The following is a 12,245-nucleotide window of genomic DNA, read 5'->3' as shown; positions in this document are numbered from 1 at the left end:
TATATTTAAATGTTTACTTAATTAACCAGGAGCGGTGTTGGGAAATCGGTTAACGAAAACCGGAATTGGGAGCCCTATGTAAACGTAGTAACTGTTATTTTAATTCAAGTATATAAAAACAGCACAATCGTCATTTTACAAACCAGCAAGGCTAAAATGCTGCCAAACTAAAAGTAATAAGGGTAGAAAATATACAGATGCCGATTTTATAGACACAAGTCTGGTTTTTACAAGAGGTCAACAACAAGTGTCATGGTAGTATGTAGTGGTTCTGTTTGACGACAGCGTCCTATACATCAGTCTTCAGTAGAAAAGCGTTCTGACTATTATTACGGTTCGCTGAAAACCATGTGTACATATAAATATGTAGTACCAAAATTTAAATGTGGCTCGTAGAATATCAATTCTTTAGGTTTGGTATGATTATATATAATTATTAGATTGTACTGAGCTTGCAAGATGACGATAAATTTTTCACTGAAAAAGAAAAGAGCTACATTTACCTAAAAATTTAATATAGTAAAAATAATTTGTTTATGTGAGTCACTCATTAGCTTTTTTTGCGTAAAGGTTGTTTTTCGCACTGAAATATTCCTGTGATAAATGTTCGTAATGTAGTCAATGTTTTAATTCGATGACGTTAATTACTTAATTGCTCATTCAAAAACAGCCTTTTAATACTACACGATTGCCTGTACCGAGGTAGTTAGACATCCGGCACAGTCTGCAATAGAGGAATCACTATGCTGTGTTAGGTAATGCACAGGAAGCAATACCACCTATACATCACCACAAATTAGATATGTGTATGTTCTCCTGCTTTCCGATAAACGTTTGAAAAATTTGGCGTGAACACAAAACTCAGAACTGGGCGTGCATTCTGGATTCATTCACACATCTCCATACGAGTATATGTACTCAACGTATCTGGTATCAAATAAATCAGAAAGGCTGTGTCAGAACGATGTCCTCCGCAATGGAAATCTACGTTGTTACGTAAAATGAGGTTATGACCCGAAGACGTCCCAGTCTGCAAGAGTCAGTCAGCTGTCGACCTTGAACACGCAGTCGACCTGACACGGGTGGAAGACGACGGATAGCTGGAATTATCTCTCGGTTCGCCAGAGTCCATAGAGACCAGCAGACGCTGGTGCTACCACTCACCATTAGCTGGGTCTACGTCGGCGCCGAACTGGCGCAGGGCCCCGGGCTCCAGGTCTGCAACAAAGAACAGTCACAACTTAACCACAGCCTACATTAGCGACTGACAGTAATAAAATATATCCATGTTGTTTTCGTTGCAATATATCGCAAAAGCAGACGCAGATCATAAGAAGAATAATTTTAGCGCTACACTGACAATACTACTATTTTCTGAAATGTTTAAACATTTAGCAACCCTCATTTTTTGGTTTCAAAATAATTTATTTTTATATCGTATCACAAACTACCGCAGTTACGGGCAAACCTGTCTGATGTCGAAGTCTGGCTTAGTGTTTAGTACGCTTACGCGATTTTTCTTTTATGGAGATTGTTGCGGAACATTCTTCCGCAATGGTCATTGCGAAATAGGTTCTTAGATGTATGAGTGACTCGAGGGCTTTGTAAGTAGTATAATCCAGTTCGTTTTCCTGGACGGCGAGTGTTCATCAGAGACAGCGTAGTATACGGGGAAGTGTCCACTTCGAGTGACTGTAGGAGGATACAAGATTTCTATTTGGTGTGATGAGTGACTACTGTCTCTAAAGATGGAAAAATGTAAGTCAGTGCAGATCAGTAGGAAAAGCAATCCTGTAATATTCGAATACAGTGCTAGCAGTGTGCTACCTGACATAGTCATGTCGGTTAAATGTCCAGGCGTAACGTTGCAAAACTACATCTACTCGAACGAGCATGTAAGGTAGATTTCAGGGAAGGTGAACGATCGGTTTCGGTTTATTCGGATACTTCTGGGAAAACATAGCACATCTACAAAGGAGACCGTGAGATCCTGTACATAACACTTGTACGACTCATTCTTGAGTACTGTTCGAGTTTTTGAGATCCCCCACTAAATCGGAGCCGGCCGGTGTGGCCGAGCGGTTCTAGGCGCTTCAGTCTGGATCCGCGTGACCGCTACGGTCGCAGGTTCGAATCCTGCCTCGTGCATGGATGTGTGCGATGTCCTTAGGTTAGTTAGGTTTAAGTAGTTCTAAGTTCTAGGGGACTGATGACCTCAGATGTTAAGTCCCATAGTGCTCAGAGCCATTTGAACCAACTAAATCGGATTAAAGGATGACAACAAAGCAATTCAGAGGCGCGCCTATATTTGTTACCGTAGGTTCTCGACAGAATCGGCGAAGGAAGGAAGAAACGACAAGAGAACGAACAGGATGATATGACATTTGATAAGACATCATGGACTTGCTTGCATGTTAGTAGACGGATCTGCAGAGATTAAATTCTGCAAGTGAAGAAGAGATTGGAATACATCCAACACACAGCTGCGGTCGCAGAGTGGGACTGATATTCTAAGATGAAGTGGAGGGCACAACAGAGTAATTGGTGGCAGGTTGCATCAAGTCTATCAGAAGACCGATAACTAAGAAAAAAAATGACGTTTGATCAACATCCACATGTTGCATAAATGCTCCGTCAACTCAGCTGGGAATCCCTGGAGGGAAGAAAACGTTCCTATCGCGAAACACTAGAGAGAAAATTTAGAGAACCGATGTTTGGGATAGACTCCAGGGTGATACTACTGCCACCAATATACATCTCACACAACAACCGCGACAACAAGATAAGAGAAATCAGGGCTCGTACTGAAGCATACAGACAGTCGTTTTTCCCTCGCTACATTTGTGAGTGGGACAGGAAGCGGAATGTCCAGCAGTAATACCATATGGTAGCTTGCAGAGTATGTATGTAGTTGTCGAGATCGGAAAATATATTGATGGTTCCAATACAGCGACTGTTTTTTATAACTGAATACGGATATTGTTTAAATACGCCCGAAACAGAAAGAAAGCACATAGTTTCGTAGTGTCCAAAACTTTTAATTAGAAAATTTCTGGCAGATTAAAACTGTGCTCCGAACCGGGACTCAAATCTGGGACCTCTGCCTTTCGCAACCCAGTGCTCTACCGACTGAGCTATTCAAGCCCGACTCATGACCCGCACTCACATCTCTTATTAGAATTACAGAGACAGTTACAACATAAATACAGTTTTTCAAAAATCCAAAGGCTGTGTTGTCGTGGCTACAGCGGTAGTGACATATACCAAACATACTAGAATTAATGCACGACACTCTACCGGACATCTTCGGATTCAGATATGGAAGGGCGAAGATATTACTGCACGACTGTGTGTAAGAAATCCCATACCTAAGGTACCTAATTCAGATCCCTAGGAGAAATCATGCAACCCATGGTAACAGGAGCGACGTTACTAAATCAAGACACAGAAAAGCAAGACAGTAAAAATCTAAGAAAAAATTCAATGAGTAAATGTGAGATTTGGAAGAAAAGAAAATTTCATACATTACAGCAGTACATTAAGCAAGTCTGTGACATTTTTAGGAGGAGATAATTGAAATTTTGCAGTCACATTCTAATAATGATTGATGATACGCTGACCAAAAATTTGTTATCCCATTGAAAGTTAAGAACAACTGACTAATTGAAACTGAAAGAGATTCAGGTAATTGGCATCACGGATGACTATGTTCAGTAGAGACATGCAATCAGAATACTTGTCAAGAATCATAAATATTTAATAACAAAGGGCCTTCGAAAAGTTTTGCACAGTGGTCTCTAATTTTTATATTTTTTTCAAGAAGAGAATGACATTTTTTGTGAACATACTTGGAACATTTAGCTATAAGTTGGTATATGAAAGTATTTTCTTTTATTTACGGGTGAGCTATAATGGACCGTGAAGTAGATGTTGGGTTGCGACAACGGTCGGTGATGGAGTTCCTCTTGAAGACCGGCGATGATCTGCCACATCGATTCACAGGAAGTTATACGTATGTTTCCATTTACCTGGATGTAATGTATGTGGAACCTCAACTAATCGGTAGAGGAGCTGAGTAGCTCGTCAGCTGGTCTCATGAGGCAAGGTGCATCCCAAAACCAGTCCTCCCACCAAGGAAAAATCTCTGGCAGTACCTGGAATCGAACCCGAGTCCTTCAAGTGGTAGTCTACAGCGCTGACAACTTAGCCAATTTTTTTTAAGTTTCCATTATCACGTGCTTGTACACTATGATAACAAATCCATGGTTTGTTTCTCGCTAGAATTATTTCTTATCGTCTCAATACTTAAGTTCATGCTGGAGACGACATAAGACTACCTTAGAGAACTTCACTTTGATAGTGATGAAGCGGTGCAAGCAGAAGTGAGCTTGTGGCTTCCACAACAAAGCCAATTATGATACTTTACTAAAAAAGGAACAGGTTACTGGACACGTCCTGAAACATGAAAGAATCGTCAACTGGTAATAGAAGGAATTATGGTGGGGGGATTAAAAATTGTATAGTTAGAGCAAGGGATGAATATAGTCATCATATTCTCGTTGGGAGAAATAAGTTCGCCGCCGGGGTGACTATTGAGAAATAAATATCTAGCCAAAAAAACAAAGGTGTAAAATTTTAATAACTTTAATTTAAAATGCTTTAACAGTTTTCACATAAAATATTCACGGGCACTACGTTTTGCATGCCTCATATTATGTGAAAGTAAAAATTTTATTCTATTAATTTAACCACTAACAAATGCTATACGCTTTAATTTTTCAAACGTTATCTGACCATGAGAATTATCAATACTAAAGACAGTACAGTTTGTATTATCTTTATCACATGTACCAAGCGGGCAATAGTCAGCGTCTAGATTCGTATTAGGGAGGACGGCGATTAAAATTACCTACCAGCCACTCAGATTTAACTTTTCCGTGGTTTCCGTAGAGCGCTTAAGGCAAATGCCGGAATGGTTCCTTTGAAAAGGACACCCCAACTTTCCGCAGACCCAGCTTGTGTTGCGTCCCTTACGACCTCGTCATCGACGGGACGTTTACGCTAATAACCCTGATCTTCCGTCCGCTCAAATATCAAGGAAAAAAACTGCCTAGACAAGTAAATGCATAAATGTCACCCTGTCTTCTGTAAACGTAAACTCCGTCCACAGGCCCTAGAAGGCCCATCTCTACTGACCGACCGCCATGTCATCCTTTGTTAACGGCGTCACTGAATGCGGTATGGAGGGGCTTGGCGCCAGCACACCGCTCTGCCGGCCCTTGTCTCTTTTTGTCCTTTGTCTGGCAGTACCGGTAATCGAACCCGTGTCCTCCACTTGGCGGTCAGTCGTGCTGACCACTCAGCAACGGAAATGGACCACTGTCTTTTGTGTCCCTCCTAAATAAGAAATGACTGGTAGGGTGTGTGCTGCATCGACAGGTCGCTGGTCAGCTTTAGCGTGGTTTTCAGACAGTTACCCACATTCTTGTTAGTGGGCTGGATACGAATCTCTATCATAGTTACACTTTACGAAAACAGCAGGAATATCGAAAGAATAGCCCATTTTAAAACACTATTATGTAAGTGAACATCAACGAAAGTGAAACAAAGGTAATGGAAAATAGTCGGATTAGATCAAGTGATAATGAAGTAGGACGTGAAAGACAAAGTAGTAGATGACTTTGGTATTTATGGAGCAAAATAGCAAATAACGGCCGAAGTAGACAGGACAGGAAGTGTAGACTGACTACAGCACGAAAAGAGGAATTTGTTAATATCTGACATGAATTTAAGTGATAAGAAGTCTTTGCTGAAGGTGCTTGTATGGAGTGTAGCTATGTACGGAAGTGAAATATGGACGATAAACAGGTTAGACATGAAGACAACAGAAGCTTTTTAAATGTGCTGCTACAGAAGAATTATGATTAAATGGGAAGATCGACAATTAATGAAGATGTGCTGAATCGCATTGGGGAAAAGGAAAACTATGGTACAACTTGACTAAAACAGGAACAGTTGATAGACACGCCCTGAAGCATTAAAAATCATCAGTTGGTTATAGGAGGAAGTATGGAGGGTGAGGAGGGGGAGGAGTAAAAATGGTATAGGCAGAGCAAGGGATGAATACATTCATCAGGTTCAAACGGGTATAGAGTGCAATGGCTAAGTGGAGGTCAAGGGGTTGGCACTAGATAGGGAAGTGTGGAGAGCTGCGTCGAAGCTGTCTGTCAAGCACGTGATTATGTTTTTCATGTCGTTATGCTTTGTGGTAGGAAGATATATCATGGATATTGCCTTCGTCAGCCTTCCATTTATCATGTTAATAAGAATCACGTTGATTTCTGTTTTAGAACTCCGATTTCAAAATTCTACAAGCATGTAAAAGTAAGATTGAAGAACTGTATGTGCATGCAGCAGTTTCGTTGTAACACGGCATTGAATAGTTCGATGCACTCGTGGCCACGTCTCAACATTTGACTAAGCAGAATAAGTGATTAGCTAATACCTATGACCGCGTTACAAATTACTCTGTTGGCGACAAATCACTGGAAACAAAAACTACCGTAAAGTAGCTAGGAGTAACGATTAAATAGCTGATGGTAACGGTGCGCACGACCTAAAGTTGTAACAGTGTAAAACAAATTGTAGGAAAAACAAGTCCAGGTTGATATTCACTGAGAGAATCGCAAGATACTGTAATTCATCCATCTAAGAAGTGGTTCACAAAACACTTGCTCGGCCGATTCTTGAGTGCATATCCTCAGTCTGAGACCTTAACCAAGTAAGATTAGTAGAAGAGACAGAGAAGATCCAATGCATAGCGGCACGTTTCGTCACGGGATCACTTAGTCAACTTGAGAACGTTACGGAGATGATCAACAAACATCAGTGGCAGACAACTCAAGAGAGGCGATGTAGGTGACGGAGAGGTTTAAGCACGAATTTCGAGAGTAAACGCAGGCAAAGTATTACTCCCTCCCGCAGACGTCTCACGAAATGAGCACAACGCGAAAATCAAAGATATTACAGCTAATGCAGAGGTTTACCAGCAACGTCATTCTTTCAATGCGCCAATCGCGAAAGAAAGCGGGGTCGGGAAAAGATAGTGCTTTCAGAAGTACCCTCCACAATACACCGTAAACTGGCTTTCGGAATGTAGATATAGATGTGGAGAGCAAATGTAGTCAGAATCACTCCACTTTGTCAACTGATGTGTCTCCCTGATGCAATACTGTAAATGGCCCACCAAATGTCTAAAACCGATTGTTTGGTTACTGATCATTCCAAATAGTGATTTTGCCAAAAGTTTCTTAATAAATGCATCTGTTAGTCATTTGATCTCCATTTAATGACAGAAGTGCTGACGGCTGCTAGGGCACGTAGGTCTTACCCATAATTCCACGGGCAGCTGCAGGGAGAGAAACGTCAGCCCACTAGCTGCTTGCTCACCTGCCATAATGAAGACAGACGAGACTCACCAACAAGCCGTAGTGGGTGCGGCCCGCTAGTGCGCGGAAGCTGCATTAGCTGCGACTGTGGACCCGGGGCTATGCGGCGAGAGAGGTGTTTTATGCTCGATTTCACAGCAGCGCCTGCCTTTATGTGGAATTCTGGAAGGCGCTTTCATATTGTCGCTCGCTGCGGGCTCTGAAAGGTGCAAGTAAATAGCTTCCATTCTCGCTCACCACAGCGCACTTTTTCCCGCCCCTCTAGAGAATAGGGAGCATAAACACTGAAGGAGACATTATGCTGGATAATCCGTCTTCTTTATGGCAAAAGATGATGCCGCAGGTTGCCACCTGTTTGTTCATCTACATCTGCATCTATACTCTGCAAACCCCTGTGAAGTGCATGGCATAAGGTACGTCCCCTTGTTTCAATTATAAGAACTTTCTGTCGTTCCATTCACGTATGGATCACGGCAAAAATGACTGTTTAAATACCTCTGTGAGTGCTGCAGTTAGTCTGATCTTGTCTTCGCGATCTCTATGGAAGCCATAAGCAGAGACTTGTAACATATTCTTAGATTCATTACTTGATGCAATTTCAACATTTTGTAGATGGGAGACGAACAAGCCTTTTATTTCGCGAAGAGTTTATTGCAAAATTGTCACAGTTTCAGACATGTATTTTGGCAACTAACTTCGAACCGAATGGTTCATTCTCAAGCCAGACCTACTGAGGCTGCGTTGGGAGTGCTTGATCTTAATGACAGTCATCTAAAATTAGCAATACATGCATTACACAGTGACGGTGGATAAATGTCACAATATACTTACACATATGCTCACTATACATGTCAGAATCAGAGCATATTTTGTGTATGCTGTTGTGGTCTTCTGTCCGATGACTGGTTTGATGCAGCTGTCCTTGCTTCCCTATCCTTTGCAAGCCTCTTCATCTCCAATAACTACTGCAACCTACACCCTTCTGAATCTGATTACCGTGTTCATCTCTTCGCTTCCCTCTACAATTTTTACCCTCCACAGTTACCTCCAGTACTGCCGGCCGGTGTGGTCGTGCGGTTCTAGGCGCTACAGTCTGGAACCGGGCAACCGCTACGGTCGCAGGTTCGAATCCTGCCTCGGGCATGGATGTGTGTGATGTCCTTACGTTAGTTAGGTTTAACTAGTTCTAAGTTCTAGGCGACTGATGACCTCAGAAGTTAATTCGCATAGTGCTCAGAGCCATTTGAACCATTTGAACCATTTGAACCTCCAGTACTGAACTGGTGATCCCCTAGTGTCTCAGAATGCATCCTGCCAAGCAATCCTTCTTCTAGTCACGCTGTGCCACAGATCTCTTTTCTCCTCAATTCTATTCAGTACCTCCTCATTAGTTACATGATCTATCCGTCTAAACTTCAGCATTTTTTTCTAGAATTACATTTCAAAACCTTCTGTTCTCTTCTTGTCTAAACTGTTTAAGATCCATGTTTCACTACCATACATGGCTTCTCCTTACAAATACTTCCATAAAATACCACCTAACACTTAAATCTATGCTCGATATTAAAAAATTTCTTTTCTTCAGGAACGGTTTGCCATTGACAGTTCACATTTTATATGTTCTCTACTATGGCCATCATGAGTTGCACTGCTGCCCAAATAAAATAAAAAAATCATCAACTACTTCAACAACTTCTCGATTTCTCCTCTAATTTCCTCAGCAGCACCTGATTTAATTCGACCACATTCCATTATTCTTATTTTGGTTTTGTTGATGTTCATCTTATATCCTCCTTTTAAGACACTTTTAAACTGCTCTTCCAAGTCCTTTGCTGCCTCTGACAGAATTACAATGACCTCAAAATCTTTATTCCTCGTCCCTGAGCTTTAATTCTTACTCCAAATTTTCTTTTGTTTCCTTTACTGCTTGCTCAATGCATAGATTGAATATTTCTCACTCCCTTCTCAACCACTGCTTCCCCTTCACGGCCTCCGACTCTTGCAGCTGCCGTCAGGTTACCGTAGAAGTCGTAAACAACCTTTCACTCCAAGCGTTTTACCCCTATTACCTTCAGTATTTCAACGAGAGTATTTCAGTCAATTATGAGCTTATGTATAGTGACAGTTATCTAATGTCACTGTGTGATGCATGTATCGCCAATTTTAGACAGCTGTCATTAAAATTAGGTGCTTTCATTGCAGCCTCCGTAAGTCTAGCTTGAGAATGAACCAGTCGGCTCGAAACTAGTCGCCAAAATATATGTACTGCGACTGTGACAGATCTGTAATAGTTTTCATTTAATGTTCGTTCTAGAGATTTTCTAATTATCTTTTCACGGAATAATTTTCGCCTTTCTGTAAGTGTCTCCCAGTTCAGTTCTTTCAGCATCTTCGTGACACGTTGCCATAGTTCGAACAAACCTATGACCATTCGTACTGCCTCTCTTTGTGTTAGTTCAATACCCCTTATATTCCTATTTGGTGTGGATTCGATAAACTTGAGCAATATTCTTCGACGGGTCGCACGAGTGTTTTGTATGTAGCTTCCTTTGTAAAATGTTCGCATTTGCCAAGTATTCTACCGATGAATCGCAGTCCGTCACCTGCTTTACGTACGTCTGAGACTATGTGATCGTTCCATTTCACATCCCCACGGTTTGTTACATAAAGATGTCTGTAAGAGTTGACCGATTGCAGCTGCGACTCGCTGATATTATAGTCATGCATACCACGTTTTTTCGTTTTATGGGGTGTACAACTTTACATACATGAACATTTAAGGCTTATGAAAGATTACAGCGATAGTTCTGCTGGAGTCGAAAACTGATCAATGCAATATGACACGCAAATATGGAAGAACGGGGAGGTCAATTAAATACCACGAAGTGTATCAAGTGCTTAAAACGTTATACTAGCAAATCATAAATGCGATATTCAGATATACACTCTCGGAAATGGGAAATGTTACGCTGTGGACTTTTTGACCGAGCTGTACCAAACCAATACTTCGGTATTTCCATGCCTATGGGATATCTTGATTAAATGTCATGGTTATTGCGCTTATGGGCTTATTTTCAGTACCTAAAATTCATTCCTACAAATGAAGAATGGTGTAAGTACATGATGCCTATTGGGCGTTTCTTACCATACTGGAACTCTTCAGGAAGAGATCGCAACGCAGAATTCCCGGAAGACGAGCAGCTGCAGTTTATCGCAATTTATCGATCGTTGAAAAAGATTGAACCTTTGGCTTGATCGACAGATAACACGAACCGTTGTTTGTAGTTACATTTACATCTACGTGATTACTCTGCTATTCACAATAAAGTGCAAAGCAGAGGGTTCAATGAACCACCTTCAAGCTGTCCCCCTACCGTTCCACTTTCGAACGGCACGCAGGAAAAACGAGCACTTAAATTTTTCTGTGCGAGCCCTGATTTCTCTTATTTTATCGTGATGATAATTTCTCCCTATGAAGGTTGGTGCCAACAGAATGTTTTCGCAATCGGAGGAGAAAACTGGTGATTTAAATTTCATGAGAAGATCCCGTCGCAACGAAAAACGCCTTTGTTTTAATGATTGCCACTCCAATTCACGTATCATGTCTGCGACACTATCTCCCCTATTTCGCGATAATGCAAAACGAGTTGCTCTTCTTTGTACTTTTTCGATGTTATCCGTCAGTCCCTGCTGATGCGTATCCCACACCGCACAGCAATACTCCAGAATAGGACGGACAGGCGTGGTGTAAGCAATCTCTTTAGTAGACCTGTTGCACCTTCGAAGGGTTCTGCCAGTTAATCGCAGTCTTTGGTTTGCTCCACCCACAATACTACCTCTGTGATCGTTTCAATTTAGGTTATTGGTAACTGTAATCCATAAGTATTTAGCTGAATTTACAGTCTTCAGAACTGTGTGACTTATCGCGTAATCGAAATTTAGCTGATTTCTTTTAGTACTCACGTGAATAACTTCACACTTTTCCTTATTCAGGGTAAATTGCCACTTTTCGCACCATACAGATATCTTATCTAAATAATTTTGCAAGTCGTTTTCATCATCTGATGACTTTACAAGACGGTAAATGACAGCATCATCTGCAAACAATCTAAGACGGCTACTCAGATTGTCTCCTATATAGACTCCTGGAAATGGAAAAAAGAACACATTGACACCGGTGTGTCAGACCCACCATACTTGCTCCGGACACTGCGAGAGGGCTGTACAAGCAATGATCACACGCACGGCACAGCGGACACACCAGGAACCGCGGTGTTGGCCGTCGAATGGCGCTAGCTGCGCAGCATTTGTGCACCGCCGCCGTCAGTGTCAGCCAGTTTGCCGTGGCATACGGAGCTCCATCGCAGTCTTTAACACTGGTAGCATGCCGCGACAGCGTGGACGTGAACCGTATGTGCAGTTGACGGACTTCGAGCGAGGGCGTATAGTGGGCATGCGGGAGGCCGGGTGGACGTACCGCCGAATTGCTCAACACGTGGGGCGTGAGGTCTCCACAGTACATCGATGTTGTCGCCAGTGGTCGGCGGAAGGTGCACGTGCCCGTCGACCTGGGACCGGAGCGCAGCGACGCACGGATGCACGCCAAGACCGTAGGATCCTACGCAGTGCCGTAGGGGACCGCACCGCCACTTCCCAGCAAATTAGGGACACTGTTGCTCCTGGGGTATCGGCGAGGACCATTCGCAACCGTCTCCATGAAGCTGGGCTACGGTCCCGCACACCGTTAGGCCGTCTTCCGCTCACGCCCCAACATCGTGCAGCCCGCCTCCAGTGGTG

General features: G+C 42.4%; 1 protein-coding gene across 3 annotated transcripts in view; it reads right to left on the bottom strand.

Moving 5' to 3' along the window:
• Nucleotides 1-12,245, bottom strand: part of LOC124612790 (neural proliferation differentiation and control protein 1) — a 1,069,883-nt gene that overhangs the window by 716,129 nt on the left and 341,509 nt on the right. For all 3 annotated transcript variants that reach the window (XM_047141189.1, XM_047141190.1, XM_047141188.1), the window contains exon 2: nucleotides 1,165-1,218. In XM_047141189.1, coding sequence (XP_046997145.1) covers nucleotides 1,165-1,218 — 54 coding nt within the window. The remainder of the gene's footprint in view (nucleotides 1-1,164; nucleotides 1,219-12,245) is intronic.

Source organism: Schistocerca americana, chromosome 4 (genome assembly GCF_021461395.2).
Source record: "Schistocerca americana isolate TAMUIC-IGC-003095 chromosome 4, iqSchAmer2.1, whole genome shotgun sequence".
In the NCBI taxonomy this organism is placed as follows: Eukaryota; Metazoa; Arthropoda; class Insecta; order Orthoptera; family Acrididae; genus Schistocerca; species Schistocerca americana.
This window is presented reverse-complemented; position numbering and strand designations above follow the sequence as displayed.